General features: G+C 47.6%; 1 protein-coding gene across 5 annotated transcripts in view; it reads right to left on the bottom strand.

Annotated features, from left to right (window-relative positions):
- The window catches only part of LOC123994386 (UHRF1-binding protein 1-like), a 64,895-nt gene that overhangs the window by 9,400 nt on the left and 28,489 nt on the right, over window positions 1-27,006 (bottom strand). For 4 of the 5 annotated variants that reach the window (XM_046296907.1, XM_046296909.1, XM_046296906.1 and 1 more), the window contains exons 7-18: window positions 23,384-23,551; window positions 17,869-18,055; window positions 16,296-16,379; window positions 15,743-15,904; window positions 14,917-15,026; window positions 14,695-14,836; window positions 8,461-8,657; window positions 7,413-8,168; window positions 5,991-6,655; window positions 3,758-3,838; window positions 3,144-3,298; window positions 2,013-2,185 (exon numbers count right to left, since the gene is read on the bottom strand). In XM_046296907.1, the coding sequence (XP_046152863.1) occupies window positions 2,013-2,185; window positions 3,144-3,298; window positions 3,758-3,838; window positions 5,991-6,655; window positions 7,413-8,168; window positions 8,461-8,657; window positions 14,695-14,836; window positions 14,917-15,026; window positions 15,743-15,904; window positions 16,296-16,379; window positions 17,869-18,055; window positions 23,384-23,551 (2,880 nt within the window). The remainder of the gene's footprint in view (window positions 1-2,012; window positions 2,186-3,143; window positions 3,299-3,757; window positions 3,839-5,990; window positions 6,656-7,412; window positions 8,169-8,460; window positions 8,658-14,694; window positions 14,837-14,916; window positions 15,027-15,742; window positions 15,905-16,295; window positions 16,380-17,868; window positions 18,056-23,383; window positions 23,552-27,006) is intronic. The other variant, XM_046296910.1, reaches the window with a different exon arrangement.

The raw sequence follows: 27,006 nt of genomic DNA on the forward strand, positions 1-27,006 counted from the left end.
TCAATAAAATGTATTTAGCCTCAAGTAAATAATGAAACATGTTCAATTTGGTTTAAATAATAAGTGTTGGAGAAGAAAGAAAAAGTGCAATATGTGCCATGTAAGAAAGCTAACGTTTAAGTTCCTTGCTCAGAACATGAGAAAGCTGGTGGTTCCTTTTTTTTCTTCTTCAATATTCCCAGTTTTAGGTTTTAGTTATTATTGGAATTATGGGACTATTTCGCTCTATACCATTTGTATTTCATATACCTTTGACTATTGGATGTTCTTATAGGGATTTTAGTATTGCCAGTGTAACAGTATAGCTTCCATCCCTCTCCTCACCACAGCCACCCTCGAAGCAGCGTTACCCACATGCAGAGCAAGGGGAACAACTACTCCAAGTCTCAGAGCGAGTGACGTTTGAAACGCTATAGGCGCGAACCCTGCTAACTAGCTAGCCATTTCACATCGGTTACACCAGCCTAATCTCGGGAGTTGATAGGCTTGAAGTCATAAACAGCGCAATGCTTGAAGCATTGTGAAGAGCTGCTGGCAAAACGCATGAAAGTGCTGTTTGAATGAACGCTTACGAGCCTGCTGGTGCCTACCGTCGCTCAGTCAGATTGCTCTATCAAATCATATAATTAATTATAACATAATAACACACAGAAATACGAGCCTTAGGTCATTAATATGGTCAAATCGGGAAACTACAATTTCGAAAAAACAAGACTTATTCTTTCAGTGAAATACGGAACCGTTCCGTATTTTATCCAACGGGTGGCATCCATCAGTCTAAATATTCCTGTTACATTGCACAACCTACAATGTTATGTCATAATTACGCAGAATTCTGGCAAATTAGTTCGCAATGAGCCAGGCGGCCCAAACTGTTGCATATACACTGACTCTGCGTGCAATGAACGCAAGAGAAGTGACACAATTTCACCTGGTTAATATTGCCTGCTAAACTTTCTTTTAACTAAATATGCAGGTTTAAAAATATATACTTCAGTGTATTGATTTTAAGAAAGGCTTTGATGTTTGTTAGGTACACGTTGGAGCAACGAAAGTCATTTTTCGCGAATGCGCACCACATCGATTATATGCAACGCAGGACATGCTAGATAAACTAGTTATATCATCAACCATGTGTAGTTAACTAGTGATTGTTTTTTATAAGATAAGTTGAATGCTAGCTAGCAACTCACCTTGGCTTCTTACTGCTTTCGAGTAACAGGCAGGCTCCTCGTGAGGCAGGTGGTTAGACGTTTGACTAGTTAACTAACTGAGGTTGCAAGATTGAATCCCTGAGCTGACAAGTTATAAATCTGTCATTCTGCCCCTGAACAAGACAGTAAACCCACTGTTCCTAGGCCGTCATTGAAAATAAGAATGTGTTCTTAACTAACTTGCCTCGTTAAATAAAAGGTGTAAAGGAAAATAATAATAATAATCTGCAAAATCGGCATCCAAAAATACTGATTTCCGGTTTTTATGAAAACTTGGAATCGGCCCTAATTAAATCGGCCATTCCGATTAATAGGTTGACCTCTACTCCGGAGACCTGAAAATAGCTGTGCAGTGACACTCCCTGTTCAACCTGACAGAGCTTGAGAGGATCTGCAGAGAATGGCAGAAACTCCACAAAGACAGGTGTGACAAGCTTGTAGCGTCATACCCAAGAAGACTGGAGTCTGTAATCGCTGCCAAAAGGTGCTTCAACTGAGTAAAGGGTCTGAATACTTATGTAAATGTGATATCAGTTTATTTTTAATACATTTGCAAAAATGTCAAAAACTTTTGGCTTTGTCATTATGGGGTTTTGTGTGTAGATCGATGAGGGAAAAACACTATTTAATCCATTTTAGAATAAGGCTGTAACGTAACAAATTGAGGAAAAAGTAAAGGAGTCGGAATACTTCCCGAATGCACTGTATAGTGTAGTGTGCGTGTGTGTACAGCAGTGTGTGTGTTCATGGATCCATGCCTGCATGTGAGCATACATTTCCTGTGCATGTGTGTATTACCATGTCTTTGGTAGGTTCGTCGATGCTCTGGGAGGTGGCACTGACAGTATCTGGTGAGCCAGCACAGTCCTGCTCCCCTGTGCCCATGGCCGCTACTGCTGCTGCCTCCTTGGCAATTTCTGTGGCACTCTGCTCCCTCACCACATCCTTAAAGCCTGAGATGGACACGTCGTCTGTGGACATAGAATAAATTAAAATTGGTGGTCTGCAACCAAAACATTGATAAATACCAGACACAAACCTAAAAACTCAGCAAAAACATTAACAGCCCTTTTTCAGGACCCTGTCTTTCAAAGATAATTCGTAAAAATCCAATGTCACATATCTTCATTGTAAAGGGTTTAAACACTGTTTCCCATGCTTGGTCAATGAACCATAAACAATTAATGAACATACTTAATGAACATTCAATCACCCACGTGGGTATATGTGCCTAAAAACCAATGAGTAGATAGGAGAGGCTGGACTTGCAGCAAATCAAGCGTCTAAAATAGAGCCAAGTTATATTCCTGGAACGCAAACGCCCCTTGACACGTGCGAGCAGTGGATGAAACGAATTAACAACATGTACATTTATTTTGCAACACAGCTGGTTTGTTCAACATATTAGGGGCCAAGATGAATTTCTTCAGCATTCTGAGTTTGAAGAGGCGATGTTGTGCCATCTTCACCACACTGTCAGTGTGAAGGAACCATTTCACATTTCAGTGAGGAACTAGAAGCTGTTGACTATCCACTGCCTGTCGATGTGGATGGGGGCGTTCTCTCGCTGCGGCCTCCTGAAGTCCACGATCAGCTCCTTCGTTTTGTTGACGTTGAGGGAGAGGTTATTTTCCTGGCACCACTCCACCAGGGCCCTCACCTCCTCCCTGTAGGCTGCCTCACTGTTGTTAGTAAAAATCAGGCCTACCACTGTTGTGTCGTTAGCAAACCTGATGAATGAGTTGGAGATGCGTGTGACCACGCAGTCATGGGTGAACAGGGAGTACAGGAGGCGGCTGACCACGCACCTGAGGGGCCCACGTGTTGAGGGTCAGAGTGGTGGAGGTGATGTTTCCTTCCTTCACCACCTGGGGTCAGCCCATCAGGAAGTCTAGGACCCAGGGCCCTGTGTGTGTGTGTAGTTCCTACCCCTCTCTAGCAGGCTGTATGTGTCTGTGTCTCCGTCCTCCATCAGGTAGCTGTCTATGGAGAGGTTGTCCAAGGACTGCAGAGACGGAGTCTTCTTCATGTTCTTATAGGACACTGAGAAACTGGACTGGGAACGCTCCCTCATCAGACGCCCACTGGAACACAAACAAACAAGAGTGAGTGTGAGTGGGGGAGAAGGGTGAGGGGAAAGAAAAACAGGAGTACTGTGGACCTCAAGGCTTGGATTTGAATAGCCCTGCGCCCCGTTTCCCAAAATAATTTTACGGCCGAGTTCATCATCAGAACCATTAAGCTGGTTTTAACAATGAACTTAGCCTTAAGATGCTTTTGGGAAACCGGGCTCAGGTCTAGACCGTTGACCTAGCCAAGACTATCTGCTACTAGTCACCAGATAAAGGCTACACACACTATTCACCGGGTATACACACCAACTTGCAGCGTGTAAATGTATACAGACCCACATATACTCCCACAGATATACACCCAACCACAGACAATTCTACATGCACACGTACAGATACAACACACACACACCACACCGTGAACAGATATTTAAAGGAATGCGGACGCACACACAGACAGACGTGTCTTACATGTTGGAAATAGAATAAAGGGAGGTGGACCGGGTGTTTGAGGAGCTGAGCCGGTCAGAAACCACTGACAGACTGCCTTTCCTTTGTAGAGAGAGAAACACACACACACACACACCTCGCATGGGTCAGAGCAGACGACACACTGAGCTACAGAGTAGCAGAGTGAGAAAAACACACAACACACACAAAAAGACACGATGCACACCTTGTATGGGCGCTCATTGGACAAGGCAGAAACACACACAAATGAACAAACACCTCTTATTAAGTGACAACATTGATATTGTGACGTATAGGGCAGGTACAGTGAGGTCACTGTATTTACACAGACATGATGTAGTACTACAGACTGATGTGATGGGACTGACCAAGTAACAGTAAAGTAACATTAAATGATGCTTTACTAAGCTGGGCATGAATAAGTGAGTAACTGTAATGACATCTGCATGAAGTATTGTTGTGACTGAGTATTTTTTTAAAGCTTGTCATAAGTCCTCTGAATGAGTGTTATTGGCCTGTCGATTGGCCTGCATTTCCCACTGCTGATCTGGCGACCGGGACATGCACCAAGTCACAGTAAAGATGTTCTTATTGGTTGCTTTGATTTGGAGTGAATCATCACTGAATGTTTTACAGTCTGACCGTCTGAATAGCTGAACAATATGCTATGGAAGTAATGGAATCAGTGTTCCTCTGGAGAAATGGGTAGCAGTAACGGGGACAGGTCAGGGGGTTTCCCTCTCCCACTGTTTTGGGGGTCTCCCCCAGAGAATTGTGATGCAGAAGGACTGAGAAGCTTACTTCTGGTAACTTTTTAAAAGGACATTCTATCAAAAATGTATGAAAATAAAATTATGTTGACAACCAAAATATAATTTCTACCTCCAGAAATGAGCCAAATAACATATTGGTAAAATTATTTGTTTAAATTGTAACATCGTGGACCATGCTTATAGCCTATGCATGGTTCCTATGATCAGGTATGCTATTAGCAATAAGCATTATCACCTTTATCCCAACTGATGCAGCATAGCGAATATAAATAAATAGGCTGAAGCATGGTGTAGCCCATCTGCATTTACCCTGTTGGGCTAATCATTAGTAGAGTCCTGCATCGGGTCAGATACGCATGGGTGAGACAAAAAATAAAAAAACCTTTCAACCCGTGGGTCGGCTCGTGGTTCAGAAAAATTACATTGCGGTTCAGGAAATATTTTAAAATCAGGTTATTAATACACTTTCAAACCCCAGGCGCTTGTGGTGTTGTGAATTCCATTCTGTGAACGGCGAGACAGACATAAGGCTACCAGCCAAACACGCATTGAGAGTGTGTGGAACTGTCCCTTCTTCGTGAGGTGCTACAATTGTCCACGTGCAGCGCTTATGTTCCCTCTCCCCACCAGATCATTTTGATTTATTTAACTCGGCAAGTCAGTTAAGAACAAATTCTTATTTACAATGACGCCTACCCCGGTCAAACCTAGACGACGATGGGCCAATTGTGCGCCGCCCTATGGGGCTCCTAATCACAGCCGGTTGTGATACAACACATTACAAAGCGTATTTTTCCTGGGTAGCCTTGGTTACGTGAAAATGGCTAACGTAGGCCTAACCGGAGAAATAAAAACTAAGGTTATGATAACGGAATAGGCTACATCGCCGTGGAAATGTGCTGCGAGAGTGAAATCTCCAGTTTAGAAGACCAACACGGTAGACGAATACACAGCTGGCACAGAGTGCAAGCAGGTAGGCCTATTTTCGATCATTCATTGAATAGTTATTTATTCCATTCATTCAGCGTTCCTCCATTAGACCATACGCAGGCCATATTAAGAGTAAACCGGTGCGGCTGGTAAAAGTGTGAGCAGCCGATTTTTGATTCTGGGAATTCCCTCCCTATGACAATCGTAATTTGAAGACGCCTCGAGGGGAATATTTATCTGGCATAGAACACACACAAGCCGATTATGTAAATAGAGGAACTATTATACTGTGGGGTTGTCTGATTTTGTCTGCAGAGGAAAAGTACATGTGGACTGTTCCAGCATCTTCAAAGTGCACCTCAGTAAACATTTTTTAAATGTCCCATATTTTTTTGCAGTGGCAGCAATTATTTTGCCGTGGCACCACAGCTAAATGACTGCAGTGGAAACACTTAGCTGGGAAAGGACTGTTATGGTAAGGACAATCTAAATAACCAGACTGTATTATGATAATGATGGAAGGGAAATACCTGGACATAGACTCAGGCAGTCTGGCCCCAGGGTTCTTCTCGTTCCAGTCTTTGGTGGAGAGTGGGTCTGAGAGAGTGGGGTCTGCCCTGGAGGACTCACCCTGCTGGGCTGTACAAACAACTCTGGTCCCCGGCTCCTCTCCCCCAGTCCGGGCCTCCAGGATAGCCTCTCCCAACTCCTCTGAACTCGATCTCCCTGTCCTCTCGTCAAGAGAAGCCTTCAGGTTGGGGGCAGAGGCAGGGATGAGAGGGGCAGGGCCTTGCGTTATCCCACCCTCTACCCCTCCCCCGTACATAAGCTGGTCCACTGTACAGCTTCCCTTTGTCCCAGCCCCCTCTACGTGGGTTCCTCTATCTCCCCCCTCCCCTCCGTCACTCCCAGTCTCCAAGGTGCATCTACTCTCCGAGGGGGACAACTCCGACCCTAGGGGGGAACCAGGACCCTCGGGCTGGGGGACCGGCTTCAAGAGGAGAGCTATCTCCGCACTTTTGAGCAGGATCCCCACACAGGCACTGAAGGGCTGGTGGTCTGGAGGGGGGTCCGATGTGGTCTTTGCCTTGTCTCGTTTGGAGCCCATCCCCTCCAGGTCCTGTTGCAGGGTGTGCTGCAAGGCTTTGATGCTGCGCTGCAGCCGCATCAGGAACATGTACTGCCTGTGGCTCACCTGGACACACACATTATAATCATAACTACACAATATAATATAACAATATATGCCATTTAGCAGACGCTTTTATCCAAAGCGACTTACAGTCATGTGTGCATACATTCTACGTATGGGTGGTCCCGGGGATCGAACCCACTACCCTGGCGTTACAAGCGCCATGCTCTACCAACTGAGCTACAGAAGGACCACACACTTCAGTATTCTCAAATAACCACAGTGTAACGCATGTTGGTTCACATTATACACACACACCTCATACATTAATACAAAGTGTACAAAACATTAGGAACACCTTCCTAATATTGAGTTGCACCCCGCTTTTGTCCTCAGAACAGACTCAATTCATGGAGGCATGGACCCTACAGGGTGTGGAAAGCGTTCCACAGGGATGCTGGTCCATGTTGACTCCAATGCTTCCCACAGTTGTGTCAAGTTGGCTGGATGTCCTTTTGGTGGTGGACCATTGTTGATACACACAGGAAACTGTTGTGTGAAAAACCCAGCAGCATTGCAGTTCTTGACACACAAACCAGTGCACCAGGCACCTACTGCCAAAACCCGTTCAATGGCACTTAAATATTTTGTCTTGCTCATTCACCCTCTGAATGGCACACACACACACATAAGTGGCATTAATCAGGGATCATAGACTGACCAGGTGAAAGCTATGTTATGAAAAGAGAATGTTCCTAATGTTTTGTACACTTAGCGTATATACACACACACACACCAAAAGATATGAATTACCACTCACCTGTGCACTCAAATGCTTCTGTACGTGCACTAACATGTGCATGTCTGCCTCCTTACTGGAAGACGAGGAAGGTGGGGGGATGTTGTCCAGGGACAGTGGCTTGTGAAGCCCGTTGCTAGGTGGCAGTGAGGCCTCTGTTGCCGTGGCGTCCGTAACAGTACTATAGTACTCCTTCAAAAGCCTCTTCCTCTGCAGACGTCCTACGGTATCCACAGGCTCGCTCTTGGCCAGGCCTGCAGCAAGGGGCGTTCTCTGCCCTCTCGAAGCCCCGCCCATTAGCCGCTCCTGGTGCTGGGCGTGTCTGACCGGCTGGCACGCCCACAGAGTGAGGGGGAAGGCGTCAACGAAGGGCTGGGGCCGCCCCTTCCCGCCGCGCGTCCCCTCGTAGTCCACCCAGAACTGGGCAAAGTGAACCGCCCACAAGTCTGTGGCAGCTGGCATTTTGAGGGCATCCACGCCCAACGAGGGCGACACCAACCCTTTATACACATTGTGCAACACAGTGTCCTGCTCATGCGCATGGCGCTGGAAAACGGGGTGGATCACCGGGAAGGAGGTGGAGGAGCGAGGGAAGGAGGAAAAGGAGGTGGAGAAGAACTGTTGTTCTTGAAAGGAGAGGAGGAGGGCTTCCAGGTGGGAGCGGGAGCAGTTGGGGGGGTGGCGGGTGTTGGTGGCCACCATCTCCGAGCATTGGACGGAGACGGAGCGGGGGAGGTCCTGGGGATAGGAGGGGTCCCTGTCCGTGGGCACTACCAACTGTGGTGGGGGAGAGGAAGAGAAACACAGTATTAGAAAATATACATACAGAGGTCATCAATGTGTACAAGATGACTAATGAGAGTAATTTCCAATCTGTTGAAATGTAAAGACTATGCTCTTACAGAAATGGAGTGTGTTGACCTTTAAGGGCTTTTTTCACAGCTATGGTAGCGTTTGCATTTCTCAAATGACTGGATCAAAGTGTCCAAGTACTGAATCAGTGTGGGATTTGAACAGCGACATAACATCATGACAGAGCCTGTGGTTGTGTATCCTTTCTGCCCTCTACCTTCAGCATTAGTCCGTCCACCCTGACGTCGATGTGCTCGTCAGGCTTCTGTTCCTCGTCGTTGAGCTTGTAGAGCTCCATGAACTGTTCCAGGCTCTGCCTCAGGTCCAGCGTAAACAGGTTGCACCACACCAGGCTCCTGGGGTCCAGCACCAGCTGCAGCGCATTCAGCTGCACATACAGGTTGGGGCAGGGGACTACAGGAGGTGGGGAAGAGAAGATGATATAATAATCAGTGCAAGGGACTGCAGGAGGCGGGGAATAGAAGATGATATAATAATCAATGCAAGGGACTGCAGGAGGCGGGGAAGAGAAGATGATATAATAATCAATACAAGGGACTGCAGGAGGCGGGGAAGAGAAGATGATATAATAATCAATGCAAGGGACTCGGGGAAGAGAAGATGATATAATAATCAATGCAAGGGACTGCAGGAGGCGGGGAAGAGAAGATGATATAATAATCAATGCAAGGGACTGCGGGGAAGAGAAGATGGAGGCGGGGAAGAGAAGATGATATAATAATCAATGCAAGGGACTACAGGAGGTGGGGAAGAGAAGATGATATAATAATCAATACAAGGGACTACAGGAGGTGGGGAAGAGAAGATATAATAATCAATGCAAGGGACTGCAGGAGGTGGGGAAGAGAAGATGATATAATAATCAATGCAAGGGACTGCAGGAGGTGGGGAAGAGAAGATGATATAATAATCAATACAAGGGACTGCAGGAGGCGGGGAAGAGAAGATGATATAATAATCAATGCAAGGGACTGCAGGAGGCGGGGAAGAGAAGATGATATAATAATCAATACAAGGGACTGCAGGAGGCGGGGAAGAGAAGATGATATAATAATCAATACAAGGGACTGCAGGAGGCGGGGAAGAGAAGATGATATAATAATCAATGCAAGGGACTGCAGGAGGTGGGGAAGAGAAGATGATATAATAATCAATACAAGGGACTGCAGGAGGTGGGGAACACTAAAATAACACATCCTAGATCTGAATGAATGAAATATTCTTATTAAATACTTTTTTCTTTACATAGTTGAATGTGCTGACATTCAAAATCACACAAAAATGATACATGGAAATCAAATATCAATCCATGGAGGTCTGGATTTGGAGTAACACACACAAAAGTGGAAAACCACACTACAGATTGATCCAACTTTGATGTAATGTCCTTAAAACAAGTCAAAATGAGGCTCAGTAGTGTGTGTGGCCTCCACGTGCCTGTATGACCTCCCTACAACGCCTGGGCATGCTCCTAATGAGGTGGAGGATGGTCTCCTGAGGGATCTCCTCCCAGACCTGGACTAAAGCATCCGCCAACTCCTGAACAGTCTGTGGTGCAACGTGGCGTTGGTGGATGGAGCGAGACATGTTGTCCCAGATGTGCTCAATTGGATTCAGGTCTGGGGAACGAGCGGGCCCGTCCATAGCATCAATGCCTTCCTCTTGCAGGAACTGCTGACACACTCCAGCCACATGAGGTCTAGCATCATCTTGCATTAGGAGGAACCCAGGGCCAACCGCACCAGCATATGGTCTCACATGGGGTCTGAGGATCTCATCTCGGTACCTAATGGCAGTCAGGCTACCTCTGGCGAGTACATGGAGAGCTGTGCGGCCCCCCAAAGAAATGCCACCCCACACCATGACTGACCCACCGCCAAACCGGTCATGCTGGAGGATGTTGCAGGCAGCAGAACGTTCTCCACGGCGTCTCCAGACTCTGTCACATCTGTCACATGTGCTCAGTGTGAACCTGCTTTCATCTGTGAAGAGCACAGGGCGCCAGTGGCGAATTTGCTAATCTTGGTTTTCTCTGGCAAATGCCAAACGTCCTGCACAGTGTTGGGCTGTAAGCACAACCCCCACCTGTGGACGTCGGGCCCTCATACCACCCTCATGGAGTCTGTTTCTGACCGTTTGAGCAGACACATGCACATTTGTGGCCTGCTGGAGGTCATTTTTGTACATAGTCTATCGGTAAATAGCCCACCCATTTTTACCTACCTCATCCCCATACTGTTTTTATTTATTTTACTTTTCTGCTCTTTTGCACACCAGTATCTCTACCTGTACATGACCATCTGATCATTTATCACTCCAGTGTTAATCTGCAAAATTGTAATTATTCGCCTACCTCCTCATGCCTTTTGCACACAATGTATATAAACACCCTTTTTTCTACTGTGTTATTGACTTGTTAATTGTTTACTCCATGTGTAACTCTGTGTTGTCTGTTCACACTGCTACGCTTTATCTTGGCCAGGTCACAGTTGCAAATGAGAACTTGTTCTCAACTAGCTTACCTGGTTAAATAAAAAAGTGAAATTAATAGTCAGTGTTGCTTCCTAAGTGGACAGTTTGATTTCACAGTAGTGTGATTGACTTGGAGTTACATTGTGTTGTTTAAGTGTTCTATTTGAGCAGTGTATAATAATCAATGCAAGGGACTGCAGGAGGCGGGGAAGAGAAGATGATATAATAAACACAGGGCGCCAAGGGACTGCAGGAGGCGGGGAAGAGAAGATGATATAATAAACACAGGACGCCAAGGGACTGCGGGAGGCGGGGAAGAGAAGATGATATAATAAACACAGGGCGCCAAGGGACTGCGGGAGGCGGGGAAGAGAAGATGATATAATAAACACAGGGTGCCAAGGGACTGCAGGAGGCGGGGAAGAGAAGATGATATAATAAACACAGGGCGCCAAGGGACTGCAGGAGGCGGGGAAGAGAAGATGATATAATAAACACAGGGCGCCAAGGGACTGCAGGAGGTGGGGAAGAGAAGATGATATAATAAACACAGGGTGCCAAGGGACTGCAGGAGGCGGGGAAGAGAAGATGATATAATAAACACAGGGTGCCAAGGGACTGCAGGAGGCGGGGAAGAGAAGATGATATAATAAACACAGGGTGCCAAGGGACTGCAGGAGGCGGGGAAGAGAAGATGATATAATAAACACAGGGTGCCAAGGGACTGCAGGAGGCGGGGAAGAGAAGATGATATAATAAACACAGGGCGCCAAGGGACTGCAGGAGGCGGGGAAGAGAAGATGATATAATAAACACAGGGCGCCAAGGGACTGCAGGAGGCGGGGAAGAGAAGATGATATAATAAACACAGGGCGCCAAGGGACTGCGGGAGGCGGGGAAGAGAAGATGATATAATAAACACAGGGCGCCAAGGGACTGCGGGAGGCGGGGAAGAGAAGATGATATAATAAACACAGGGCGCCAAGGGACTGCGGGAGGCGGGGAAGAGAAGATGATATAATAAACACAGGGCGCCAAGGGACTGCGGGAGGCGGGGAAGAGAAGATGATATAAACACAGGGCGCCAAGGGACTGCGGGAGGCGGGGAAGAGAAGATGATATAATAAACACAGGGCGCCAAGGGACTGCAGGAGGCGGGGAAGAGAAGATGATATAATAAACACAGGGCGCCAAGGGACTGCAGGAGGTGGGGAAGATATGATATAATAAACACAGGGCGCCAAGGGACTGCAGGAGGCGGGGAAGAGAAGATGATATAATAAACACAGGGCGCCAAGGGACTGCAGGAAGCGGGGAAGAGAAGATGATATAATAAACACAGGGCGCCAAGGGACTGCAGGAGGCGGGGAAGAGAAGATGATATAATAAACACAGGGCGCCAAGGGACTGCAGGAGGTGGGGAAGATATGATATAATAAACACAGGGCGCCAAGGGACTGCAGGAGGTGGGGAAGATATGATATAATAAACACAGGGCGCCAAGGGACTGCAGGAGGTGGGGAAGAGAAGATGATATAATAAACACAGGGCGCCTAGGGACTGCAGGAAGCGGGGAAGAGAAGATGATATAATAAACACAGGGCGCCAACTGGGACTGCAGGAGGCAGGAGGGGGAAGAGAAGATGATATAATAAACACAGGGCGCCAAGGGACTGCAGGAGGCGGGGAAGAGAAGATGATATAATAAACACAGGGCGCCAAGGGACTGCAGGAGGCGGGGAAGAGAAGATGATATAATAAACACAGGGCGCCAAGGGACTGCAGGAGGCGGGGAAGAGAAGATGATATAATAAACACAGGGCGCCAAGGGACTGCAGGAGGCGGGGAAGAGAAGATGATATAATAAACACAGGGCGCCAAGGGACTGCAGGAGGCGGGGAAGAGAAGATGATATAATAAACACAGGGCGCCAAGGGACTGCAGGAGGCGGGGAAGAGAAGATGATATAATAAACACAGGGCGCCAAGGGACTGCAGGAGGCGGGGAAGAGAAGATGATATAATAAACACAGGGCGCCAAGGGACTGCAGGAGGCGGGGAAGAGAAGATGATATAATAAACACAGGGCGCCAAGGGACTGCAGGAGGCGGGGAAGAGAAGATGATATAATAAACACAGGGCGCCAAGGGACTGCAGGAGGCGGGGAAGAGAAGATGATATAATAAACACAGGGCGCCAAGGGACTGCAGGAGGGCGGGGAAGAGAAGATGATATAATAAACACAGGGCGCCAAGGGACTGCAGGAGGCGGGGAAGAGAAGATGATATAATAAACACAGGGTGCCAAGGGACTGCAGGAGGCGGGGAAGAGAAGATGATATAATAAACACTGGGCGCCAAGGGACTGCAGGAGGTGGGGAAGATATGATATAATAAACACAGGGCGCCAAGGGACTGCAGGAGGCGGGGAAGAGAAGATGATATAATAAACACAGGGCGCCAAGGGACTGCAGGAGGCGGGGAAGAGAAGATGATATAATAAACACAGGGCGCCAAGGGACTGCAGGAGGCGGGGAAGAGAAGATGATATAATAAACACAGGGCGCCAAGGGACTGCAGGAGGTGGGGAAGATATGGAAGGGAAGATGATATGATATAATAAACACAGGGCGCCAAGGGACTGCAGGAGGCGGGGAAGAGAAGATGATATAATAAACACAGGGCGCCAAGGGACTGCAGGAGGCGGGGAAGAGAAGATGATATAATAAACACAGGGCGCCAAGGGACTGCAGGAGGCGGGGAAGAGAAGATGATATAATAAACACAGGGCGCCAAGGGACTGCAGGAGGCGGGGAAGAGAAGATGATATAATAAACACAGGGCGCCAAGGGACTGCAGGAGGCGGGGAAGAGAAGATGATATAATAAACACAGGGCGCCAAGGGACTGCAGGAGGCGGGGAAGAGAAGATGATATAATAAACACAGGGCGCCAAGGGACTGCAGGAGGCAGGAGGGGGAAGAGAAGATGATATAATAAACACAGGGCGCCAAGGGAATGCAGGAGGCGGGGAAGAGAAGATGATATAATAAACACAGGGCGCCAAGGGACTGCAGGAGGCGGGGAAGAGAAGATGATATAATAAACACAGGGCGCCAAGGGACTGCAGGAGGTGGGGAAGATATGATATAATAAACACAGGGCGCCAAGGGACTGCAGGAGGCGGGGAAGAGAAGATGATATAATAAACACAGGGCGCCAAGGGACTGCAGGAGGCGGGGAAGAGAAGATGATATAATAAACACAGGGCGCCAAGGGACTGCAGGAGGCGGGGAAGAGAAGATGATATAATAAACACAGGGCGCCAAGGGACTGCAGGAGGCGGGGAAGAGAAGATGATATAATAAACACAGGGCGCCAAGGGACTGCAGGAGGCGGGGAAGAGAAGATGATATAATAAACACAGGGCGCCAAGGGACTGCAGGAGGCGGGGAAGAGAAGATGATATAATAAACACAGGGCGCCAAGGGACTGCAGGAGGCGGGGAAGAGAAGATGATATAATAAACACAGGGCGCCAAGGGACTGCAGGAGGCGGGGAAGAGAAGATGATATAATAAACACAGGGCGCCAAGGGACTGCAGGAGGCGGGGAAGAGAAAATGATATAATAAACACAGGGCGCCAAGGGACTGCAGGAGGCGGGGAAGAGAAGATGATATAATAAACACAGGTTGCCAAGGGACTGCAGGAGGTGGGGAAGAGAAGAAAGGATGGAAACTAGAAATGAGTGGAGGGGGAAGAGAAGAGAGGTGACGCACTAATGCATTCAACTTTCCCTCAGCACTAACACACCCGATTCACATAAACATCAAGTCAAGACTTCAAACAGTTCAATCAGGTGAGTTAGCGCTAAGCTGGAGTAAAACCTGTATACCCTGTAGGATGAGGGTCTAGGAATCAAAAACTGGGAACTGAATGGAGAGTAGGAACCAATCTTACTGGGGTAGTCTTTTCCGTCAGGGAAGTAGTATTCGGTGAACTCGACGTGGATGGCAGGCATCTCAGGAGGGAGGTACAGGGACTTCTTATTACAGGAGATCATGGCCTTAGGGCTGGAGCGACGCTGGTCTGCTGTGGACACCTGATACACACACACGGGATGAGGTCAGTATGAGAAGTGGGTGGATCAGATAGGCACGTCAACTGTGTGCGTGTGCTGACCTGGTAGATGCTGAAGTCAGCTATCCTGAGGACAATGGAGCTGGACAGGAGCTGCGCCCTGGGGGTTTGGGGAGAACTGAGGATACTGGTAGAACTAGTACTGATCTTACCTAGAAAGGAGAGGTGAAGAGAGAGAGAGAGAGGGGGGGGTGGTAGGGAGAATAAGGAGACAGAGTGGGGAGAGAAACGGGGAAAAGAAAAAGAGATCCAGTCAGACCACCTGCCACTCTGACGTCGTCTCAAAAGGTGTGTATCACCGCACACCGCGTGCGCACACCATCGGTTAGGGGGGTACCTGGCTCTAGGCATGAGAGGCAGCACTGTGCCCGCCCCCGTGCCCTCGCCCTCGCCCGTACCATGGCTCGTGCCCGCACCCACCCCGGGGGTAGGTCGTCTGGCCCGCTAACCACCACTATTCTTCCTCTTCCTGTCTCGTCCTGCCCTACGGGACCATACACACTGTCCCTAACACTGGAGACACTGGAGGGATACCTGGACACTGGAGAGGACAGAACTCAGAGTGACTAGGCAGTGTGATGCTAGGGAAACCAACACTTCACTTAATTCCAATCTAAAAATGACCCACTAGATGACACAAAGTGTATTCTAATTCAGTTGAATGTCAACTGTCTAACCAACATCACTCTTCATGGGCTGCTGGGACAGATTCTTATAGTTGTTGAATAAAAAGTGGATCAGGACATGTGCTCTAACACACACCTTCATTGGATTACCATGTTTCAATCACATTGAGGGGAGGTGTGTCTGTGTGTCTGTGTTTACCGTACTCTGTGTGTGTGCGTGCCTGTGCTGCTCTTTTGTTTACCGTGCTGTGGTGAGGTGTGAGAGTTGGCCGGGCCCTCCCGGTCTCTCTTGGCGGTCTTCAACATCTCCACGTTAGACTTGAACTCCTCCAGCAGACTCCTGGCCCAGCCCTCCCTGGCCTTAGTGGCCTCACTGTACTGCATCCAGTGGAGACAACTCTCACCTGGAGACCGAGAGATGAATGGGGGAGAGGACAGAAAGCAAAAGACGAGGGAGAAACCGTCGTCTAACTACCTACTCTTGTCACTAATAGAGACGGTATACAGACAGAGAAAGACACGTTTTGTGGTGTTGAGAGATCAGAAAGATCACTATTACTCCCATCAGCTGTGTGGCAGTTGGAGAGAGGTTGTGGTGGTGTGTACCTGCTATGTGGGAGGGGTAGTAATGTTGGAGGGTGGTTGTGTAGAGGTTGTGGTGGTGTCTACCTGCTCTGTGGGAGGGGTAGTAATGTTGGAGGGTGGTTGTGTAGAGGTTGTGGTGGTGTCTACCTGCTCTGTGGGAGGGGTAGTAATGTTGGAGGGTGGTTGTGTAGAGGTTGTGGTGGTGTGTACCTGCTCTGTGGGAGGGGTAGTAGTCCAGGGTAATGTGACTGAAGGAGAGCTGCATGGCCCCACCAGTTATCCTCTTATTGATCACTAGAGAGAGAGAAGAGATAGAGAGAGTTGGGGGAGAGAGAGAGAGAAGAGAGAGAGAGTTGGGAGGGAGAGAGAGAGAGTTGGGAGGGAGAGAGGGGGAGAGAGAGAGAGAGAGAGAGAGAGAGAGAGAGAGAGAGGGGAGAGAGAGAGAGAGAGAGAGAGAGAGAGAGAGAGGGAGAGTTGGGAGGGAGAGAGAGAGAGAGTTGGGAGGGAGAGAGAGAGAGAGTTGGGAGGGGAGAGAGAGAGAGTTGGGAGGGAGAGAGAGAGAGAGTTGGGAGGGAGAGAGAGAGAGAGAGTTGGGAGGGAGAGAGAGAGAGAGAGTTGGGAGGGAGAGAGAGAGAGAGAGATGGGAGAGAGAGAGAGATGGGAGGGAGAGAGAGAGAGATGGGAGAGAGAGAGAGAGATGGGAGAGAGAGAGAGAGTTGGGAGGGAGAGAGAGAGAGAGTTGGGAGGGGGAGAGAGAGAGATGGGAGGAGAGAGAGAGGATGGGAGGGAGAGAGAGAGATGGGAGGGAGAGAGAGAGAGAGTTGGGAGGGAGAGAGAGAGAGAGAGTTGGGAGGGGGAGAGAGAGTTGGGAGGGAGAGAGAGAGAGAGAGAGTTTGGGAGAGAGAGTTGGGAGAGAGAGAGAGAGAGTTGGGAGGGAGAGAGAGAGAGAGAGAGTTGGGGGAGAGAGAGAGAGAGAGAGTTGGGAGGGAGAGAGAGAGAGAGAGAGTTGGGAGGAGAGAGAGAGTTGGGAGGGGAGAGGGAGAGAGAGTTGGGAGGGAGAGAGAGTTGGGAGGGAGAGAGAGAGAGAGTTGGGAGGGAGAGAGAGTTGGGAGGAGAGAGAGAGTTGGGAGGGAGAGAGAGAGAGAGTTGGGAGGGAGAGAGAGAGAGAGTTGGGAGGGAGGAGAGAGAGAGAGAGTTGGGAGGGAGAGAGAGAGAGAGTTGGGAGGGAGGGAGAGAGAGAGAGAGTTGGGAGGGAGTTGGGAGAGAGAGAGAGTTGGGAGTTGGGAGGGAGGAGAGAGAGAGAGTTGGGAGGAGGGAGGGAGAGAGTTGGGAGGGAGGGAGGGAGAGAGAGAGAGAGTTGGGAGGGAGAGAGAGAGAGAGTTGGGAGGAGAGAGAGAGAGAGTTGGGAGGGAGAGAGAGAGAGAGTTGGGAGGGAGAGAGAGAGAGAGTTGGGAGGGAGAGAGAGAGAGAGTTGGGAGGGAGAGAGAGAGAGAGTTGGGAGGGAGAGAGAGAGAGAGTTGGGAGGGAGAGAGAGAGAGAGTTGGGAGGGAGAGAGAGAGAGAGTTGGGAGGGAAGGAGGGATGCATGGAGGGAGGGAAGAAGGCAGAGGCAGAAGATAAGGTAATGCGTGTCAGAGCCCAACATGATGTGTAGGTATCAGTCAAACATCTGTCTGAAGTTTGTGTGAAGTATGTGTGTGTTTTACATTTGCATGTGTGTATTAGCAGGCGTGTCTATGTACTATGTGTGTGTGCACATGTGTCATACGTCTGTGTGTGTGTACCTCTGTCCTTGGCGTGTATGTCGTCACAGATGTGCAGGTCGAGGTGTGTGATCTGCAGGTGGTGGGAGGTCTCACACACGTCGAAGGCAGCGAACAGATTAGCCATGGTGGCGCTCTGGTCAGCTGCTGTGCCTGACGACACCTGCTGGCTACGCACCTGCTGGGCTGAAGGGGGCACCGACGACTCCTGGATACAGACCAGAGACCGTAAAAAATACTAACACAGATGCAGACACAGGCACAGAGACATATGGAGATGCAGACAGACACAAATAAAATTAAATGAACATCAATTTTATTAGTGCATCCAACTAGTGTTGCTTGAGATAATGGCACCGGAGGGGATTTTTACAGGCTCCTAACCAACTGTTCTGTCTTGTGTGGGTTTTTTCACATCGTTTGTAACTTGTTTCGTACATAATGTTGCTGCTACCATCTCTTATGACCAAAAAGAGCTTCTGGATATCAGAACAGGGATTACTCACCTCGAAATGGACAACAAAAAAAAGTATTTTTTGAGTCCGACACGAAGGATATACTGCTTCTCTGAAGCCAGGCCCAAATCCCTGTCATTCGCATGAAGAACAGACGGAAATACAGGGGGTAATATATCTGTAATACCTACATGTTTCAAGCAGACCACCATAGTCCCTGTGCCCAAGAAAGCGAAGGTAACCAGCCCCAAATGACTACCGCCTTGAAGCACTCACGTCAGTAGCCATGAAGTGCTTTGAAAGGCTGGTCATGGCTCACATCAACAGCATCATCTTGGATACCCTAAACCCACTCCAATTTGCATACCGGCCCAACAGATTCACAGATGACGCAATCTCAATCACACTGCCCTTCCCCACCTGGACAAAAGAGACACATATGTGAGAATGATGTTCATTGACTACAGCTCAGCGTTCAACACCATAGTGCCCACGAGGCTCATCACTAAGCTAAGGACCCTGGGAATAAACACCTCTGGAACCTGGACTTTCTGACGGGCCATCCTCAGGTGTTAAGGGTAGGCAACAACACATCTGCCATGCTGATCCTCAACACGGTGGCCCCTCAGGGGTGTGTGCTTAGTCCCCTCCTGTACTCCTTATTCACACGACTGTGTGGTCAAGCACGACTCCAACACCAAGTTTTCTCATGACAAGAGTGGTAGATCTGATCATCGACAACGATGAGAAAACCTATAGGGAGGAGGTCAGAGACCTGGCAGTGTGGTGACAGGACAACAACCCCTCCCTCAACGTCAGCAAGACAAAGGAGATGATCATGGACTACAGGAAAAGGAGGGCCAAACACGCCCCCATTCTCATCGATGGGGCTGTTGTGGAGCGGGTCGAGAGAACTTCCTTGGTGTCCACATCACCAACAAACTACCATGGTCCAAACACACCAAGACAAGTCGTGAAGAGGGCATGACAACACCTTTCCCCCCTCAGGAGAATGAAAAGATTTGGCATGGGTCCTTAGATCCTCAAAAAGTTCTACAGCTACACCCTCGAGAGCATCCTGCCCGGTTGCATCACCGCCTGGTATGGAACCTGCTTGGCACCCGACAGTAAGGCACTACAGAGGGTAGTGAGTACGGTCAAATACATCACTGCCAGTTGAGATCAAGTTCTCATTTACAACTGCGACCTGACCAAGATAAAGCAAAGCAGTGCAACACAAACAGAGTTACACATGGAATAAACAAATATACAGTCAATAACACAATTAAAAAGTCTATATACAATGTGTGCAAATGAGGTAAGATAAGTGAGGTAAAGCAATAAATAGTCCCTAGTGGCAAAATAATTACAATAAACACTGGAGTGATGGATGTGCAGAAGATGAATGTGCAAGTGGAGATACTGGGGTGCAAAAAAAAAATAACAGTATGGAGATGAGGTAGTTGGATGGGCTATTTACAGATGGGCTATGTACAGGTGCAGTGATTTGTGAGCTGCTCTGACAACTGGTGCTTAAAGTTAGTGAGGGAGATATGAGTCTCCAGCTTCAGTGATTTTTGCAATTCGTTCCAGTCATTGGCAGCAGAGAATTGGAAGGAAAGGCGGCCAAACGAGGAATTGGCTTTTGGGGTGACCAGTGAAATATACCTGCACGTGGAGCGCGTGATACGAATGGGTGCTGCTATGGTGACCAGTGAGTTGAGATAAAGTGGGGCTTTACCTAGCAAAGACTTACAGATGACCTGGAGCCAGTGGGTTTGGTGACGAATATGAAGTGAGGGCCAGCCAACGAGAGCATACAGGTTGCAGTGGTGGGTAGCATATGGGGCTTTGGTGACTAAACGGATGGCACTGTGATAGACTACTCAACAAATTGGATGCAGAGTGTTGGAGGCAATTTTTAAAAGAAGTCAACGGTCGGTAGGATAGTCAGTTTTACGAGGGTGTTTGGCAGCATGAGCAAAGGATGCTTTGTTGAGAAATAGGAAGCTGATTCTAGATTTACATTTTGGATTGGAGATGCTTAATGTGAGTCTGGAAGGAGAGTTTACAGTCTAACCAGAAACTTAGAGTCTAAGTTAGAGTCTAACCACATATGTGGACAACTACAAGTACCTAAGTCAGAACAGTCTTGAGTAGTGATGCTGGACGGGTGGGCAGCGATCGGTTGAAGAGCATGCATTTAGTTTTACGTGCATTTAAGAGCAGTTGGAGGCCACGGAAGGAGTGTTGTATGGCATTGAAGTTCGTCTGGAGGTTAGTTAACAGTGTCCAAAGAAGAGCCAGAAGTATACAGAATGGTGTCGTCTGCGTAGAGGTGGATCAGATGATCACCAGCAGCAAGAGCAACATCATTGATGTACACAGAGAAGAGTCAGCCCGAGGATTGAACCCTGTGGCACCCCCATAGACTGCCAGAGGTCCGGACAACAGGCCCTCTGATTTGACACACTGAACTCTGTCTGAGAAGTAGTTGGTGAACCAGGCGAGGCAGTCATTTGAGAAACCAAGGCTGTTGAGTCTGCCGAAAGCCTTGGCCAGGTCGATGAATACGGCTGCACAGTATTTTCTCTTATCGATGGCGGTTATATCATTTAGGACCTTGGGCGTGGCTGAGGTGCACCCATGACCAGCTCGGAAACCAGATTGCATAGCGGAGAAGGTACCGTGGGAATTGAAATGGTCTGTGATCTGTTCGTTAACTTGGCTTTCGAAGACCTTTGAAAGGCAGGGTAGGGTAGATATAGGTATGTAGCAGTTAGGGTCTAGAGTGTCTCCCCCTTTGAAGAGGGGGATGACTGCTTCCCAATCTTTGGGGATCTCAGACGATACGAAAGAGAGGTTTGAACAGGATAGTAAAATGGGTTTGCGGCGGATAATTTTAGAAAGAGGGTCCAGATTGTCTAGCCCAGCTGATTTGTCGGAGTCCAGACTTTGCAGCTCTTTCAGAACATCAGCAATCTGGATTTGGGTGAAGGAGAAATGGGGGAGGCTTGGGCAAGGGCTGTTGACCGGGGTAGGGGTAGCCGGGTGGAAAGCATGGCCAACTGTAGAAAAATGCTTACTGAAATGTTCAATTATCATGGATTTATCAATGGTGCCAGTGTTTCCTAGCCTCAGTGCAGTGGGCAGCTGGGAAGAGGTGCTCTTATTCTCCATGGACTTTACAGCGTCCCAAAACTTTTTGGAGTTTGTGCTATAGGATGCAAATATCTGTTTGAAAAAGCTAGCCTTTGCTTTCCTAACTGCCTGTGTATATTGGTTCCTAACTTCCCTGAAAAGTTGCATATCGCAGGGGCTATTCGATGCTAATGAAGTACGCCACTCGATGGTGTCAGAGGAAGGTCCAAAAAAATGGTCAAAGACTCCAAGCACCCAAGTCATGGACTGTTCTCTGCTACACGCACAGCATGCGGTACAGGAATGCCAAGTCTATGTACAAAAGGCTCCTTCACATCTTCTAGATATAAGACTGCTAAACAATTAATCAAATGGCCACCTTAGTGTAAAAACAAACTCGACTAACCTGTACCCCCGCACCGGTACCCCCTCGGTATTGTTATTTTATTGTGTTACTAAATAAACAAAAGTAAAAATTAAAGTAAATATTTTCTTAACTATTTCTTGAACAGCATTGTTGGTTAAGGGCTTGTAAGTAAGCATTTCACAATAACCTGTTGTATTTGGCACAAACACAAATTGATACGTTTTTAGGAGCGACGGGGGTGCAGTGCTCATTCTCACCAGCAGATGGCATAGTCTGCCACATGTAGGTCAGAATACTAAAAGCCCAGTTTCAGTCAGTACATGAATAATGGAGCGTGAGAGCAGCGCAGCAGCGAGAGCAGCGCAGCAGCGAGAGCAGCGCAGCAGCGAGAGCAGCGCAGCAGCGAGAGCAGCGCAGCAGCGAGAGCAGCGCAGCAGCGCGGGGATAGAGAGGTCATATGGCAGAGGGAGCGCACAGAGAGAACCAAACATCCTTTCCTGGAGCACAAGGACTAATTACCAGACCATAACAGAGAACCAAACATCCTTTCCTGGAGCACAAGGACTAATTACCAGACCATAACAGAGAGAGCGAGAGAAATGGGGGGGGGTGGAGGGAGGTAGAGAAGTGTGGACAGAAGGGTACACGACTGGGGCAAATCATTTCTCCACTGTAGGTCTGTCTGACAGAGGAGTGACTGAGCACATAGCTAGCTGCTTCAGTTGTTAAGTGACCTGTACGCTCTTGTTGGTTGGCCCTCGCTTCATACTGGTCGCCAAACCCACTGGCTACAGGTTATCTACAAGTCTCTGCTAGGTAAAGCCCCGCCTTATCTCAGCTCACTGGTCACCATAGCAGCATCCACTCGTAGCACCCGCTCCAGCAGGTATATCTCACTGGTCACCCCCAAAGCCAATTCCTCCTTTGGTCGTCTTCCCTTCCAGTTCTCTGCTGCCCATGACTGGAACAAATTGCAAACATCTCTGAAGCTGGAGACTCACATCTCCCTCACAAGCTTTAAGCACCAGCTGTCAGAGCAGGTTACAGTTCACTGCACCTGTACATAACCCATCTGTAAACAAGCCCATCTATCTACCTACCTCATCCCCATACTGGTATTTATTTATTTTGCTCCTTTGCACTCCAGTATCTCTACCTGCACATTCGTCTTCTGCCGATCTACCATTCCAGTGTTTAATTGCTATATTGTAATTACTTCGCCACCATGGCCTATTTATTTCCTTAACTCATTTGCACTCACTGTATATAGACTTTTTGTTTTCTTTTGTTCTACAATATTATTGACTGTATGTTTTGTTCATTCCATGTGTAACTCTGTGTTGTTGTATGTGTCGAATTGCTACGCTTTATCTTGGCCAGGTCGCAGTTGCAACTGAGAACTTGTTCTCAACTAGCCTACCTGGTTAAATAAAGGTGAAATTTAAAAATACATTTAAAAAGTAAGTGTCTGCCTATCTGTGTGTGTTTCCTGTGTGCGCACACGTATCTACCTGCCTACATGAGTGAGCGTGTGTGTGTGTCCCTGCCTACGTGCACCTGCATAAGTGTGTACCTGGTCCTCGGTGGCCATGCTCTTCCTCTGCTGAGCAGACTTATCCATGGCCTCGCTGAGTGACTTGGCGTACTGGACCATGGCTTTGAGCTGGGAGTCAGTCAGCACCCACAGCAGGTCATCTAGGATCAGGATCAGCTTAGAGGCCACCACGTTACAGTCCTTGGACTGGAGATAAACACATTCTACATAGATTATTACATACAAAATACATTAATACTCATTATATATAGACACACACACACACACAAATACATGCTTTATTACATACAAGATACAGACACACACACCACGTTTCAGTCTTTCATCTCAAGACACACACATTACCTCCCGTGTTGAACCAAGACAGTGTTAATCAAAAGGTGCATTCATCAATGGGAGATGTAATAAAAGTCAGAGAAAACACACTCCATATCCATGACTGACTGACTGACTGAAAACACACTCCATATCCATGACTGACTGACTGACTGAAAACACACACTCCATATCCATGACTGACTGACTGACTGACTGAAAACACACACTCCATATCCATGACTGACTGACTGAAAACACACACACTTCATATCCATGACTGACAGACTGAAAACACACACTTCATATCCATGACTGACAGACTGAAAACACACACTCCATATCCATGACTGACAGACTGACAACACACACTCTATATCCATGACTGACTGACTGACAACACACACTCTATATCCATGACTGACTGACTGAAAACACACACTCCATATCCATGACTGACTGACTGACAACACACACTCCATATCCATGACTGACTGACTGAAAACACACACTCCATATCCATGACTGACTGACTGAAAACACACACTCTATATCCATGACTGACTGAAAACACACACTCCATATCCATGACTGACTGACTGACTGAAAACACACACTCCATATCCATGACTGACTGAAAACACACACTCCATATCCATGACTGACTGACTGACTGACAACACACACTCCATATCCCTGACTGACAGACTGACTGAAAACACACACTCCATATCCCTGACTGACAGACTGAAAACACACACTCCATATCCATGACTGACTGACTGACTGAAAACACACACTCCATATCCATGACTGACTGACTGACAACACACACTCCATATCCATGACTAACTGAAAACACACACTCCATATCCATGACTGACTGACTGACTGAAAACACACACTCCATATCCATGACTGACTGAAAACACACACTCCATATCCATGACTAACTGAAAACACACACTCCATATCCATGACAGACTGACTGACTGAAAACACACACTCCATATCCATGACTGACTGAAAACACACACTCCATATCCATGACTAACTGAAAACACACACTCCATATCCATGACTGACTGACTGACTGACAACACACACTCCATATCCCTGACTGACAGACTGACTGAAAACACACACTCCATATCCCTGACTGACAGACTGAAAACACACACTCCATATCCATGACTGACTGACTGAAAACACACACTCCATATCCATGACTGACTGACTGACAACACACACTCCATATCCATGACTGACTGACTGAAAACACACACTCCATATCCATGACTGACTGACAACACACACTCTATATCCATGACTGACTGAAAACACACACTCTATATCCATGACTGACTGAAAACACACACTCCATATCCATGACTGACTGAAAACACACACTCCATATCCATGACAGACTGACTGACTGAAAACACACACTCCATATCCATGACTGACTGAAAACACACACTCCATATCCATGACTGACTGAAAACACACACTCCATATCCATGACTGACTGAAAACACACACTCCATATCCATGACTGACTGACTGACTGACTACACACACTCCATATCCCTGACTGACAGACTGACTGAAAACACACACTCCATATCCCTGACTGACAGACTGAAAACACACACTCCATATCCATGACTGACTGACTGAAAACACACACTCCATATCCATGACTGACTGACTGACAACACACACTCCATATCCATGACTGACTGACAACACACACTCCATATCCATGACTGACTGACAACACACACTCCATATCCATGACTGACTGAAAACACACACTCCATATCCATGACTGACTGACTGACTGAAAACACACACTCCATATCCATGACTGACTGAAAACACACACTCCATATCCATGACTGACTGACTGACTGACTGACAACACACACTCCATATCCCTGACTGACAGACTGACTGAAAACACACACTCCATATCCCTGACTGACAGACTGACTGAAAACACACACTCCATATCCCTGACTGACAGACTGAAAACACACACTCCATATCCATGACTGACTGACTGAAAACACACACTCCATATCCATGACTGACTGACTGACTGAAAACACACACTCCATATCCATGACTGACTGACTGACTGAAAACACACACTCCATATCCATGACTGACAGACTGAAAACACACACTTCATATCCATGACTGTCAGACTGAAAACACACACTCCATATCCATGACTGACAGACTGAAAACACACACTCCATATCCATGACTGACTGACTGACTGAAAACACACACTCCATATCCATGACTGACTGACTGACTGACTGACTGAAAACACACACTCCATATCCATGACTGACTGAAAACACACACTCCATATCCATGACTGACTGAAAACACACACTCCATATCCATGACTGACTGACTGACAACACACACTCCATATCCATGACTGACTGACTGACTACACACACTCCATATCCCTGACTGACAGACTGACTGAAAACACACACTCCATATCCCTGACTGACAGACTGAAAACACACACTCCATATCCATGACTGACTGACTGACTGAAAACACACACTCCATATCCATGACTGACTGACTGACTGAAAACACACACTCCATATCCATGACTGACTGAAAACACACACTCCATATCCATGACTGACTGAAAACACACACTCCATATCCATGACTGACTGACTGACTGACTGACTGACTGACAACACACACTCCATATCCCTGACTGACAGACTGACTGAAAACACACACTCCATATCCCTGACTGACAGACTGAAAACACACACTCCATATCCATGACTGACTGACTGACAACACACACTCCATATCCATGACTGACTGACTGACAACACACACTCCATATCCATGACTGACTGACTGACAACACACACTCCATATCCATGACTGACTGACTGACAACACACACTCCATATCCATGACTGACTGAAAACACACACTCCATATCCATGACTGACAGACTGACTGAAAACACACACTCCATATCCCTGACTGACTGACTACACACACTCCATATCCCTGACTGACTGAAAACACACACTCCATATCCATGACTGACTGAAAACACACACTCCATATCCATGACTGACTGAAAACACACACTCCATATCCATGACTGACTGAAAACACACACTCCATATCCATGACTGACTGACTGACAACACACACTCCATATCCATGACTGACAGACTGAAAACACACACTTCATATCCATGACTGACAGACTGAAAACACACACTCCATATCCATGACTGACTGACTGAAAACACACACTC

Source organism: Oncorhynchus gorbuscha, linkage group LG14 (genome assembly GCF_021184085.1).
Source record: "Oncorhynchus gorbuscha isolate QuinsamMale2020 ecotype Even-year linkage group LG14, OgorEven_v1.0, whole genome shotgun sequence".
NCBI classification, from domain to species: Eukaryota; Metazoa; Chordata; class Actinopteri; order Salmoniformes; family Salmonidae; genus Oncorhynchus; species Oncorhynchus gorbuscha.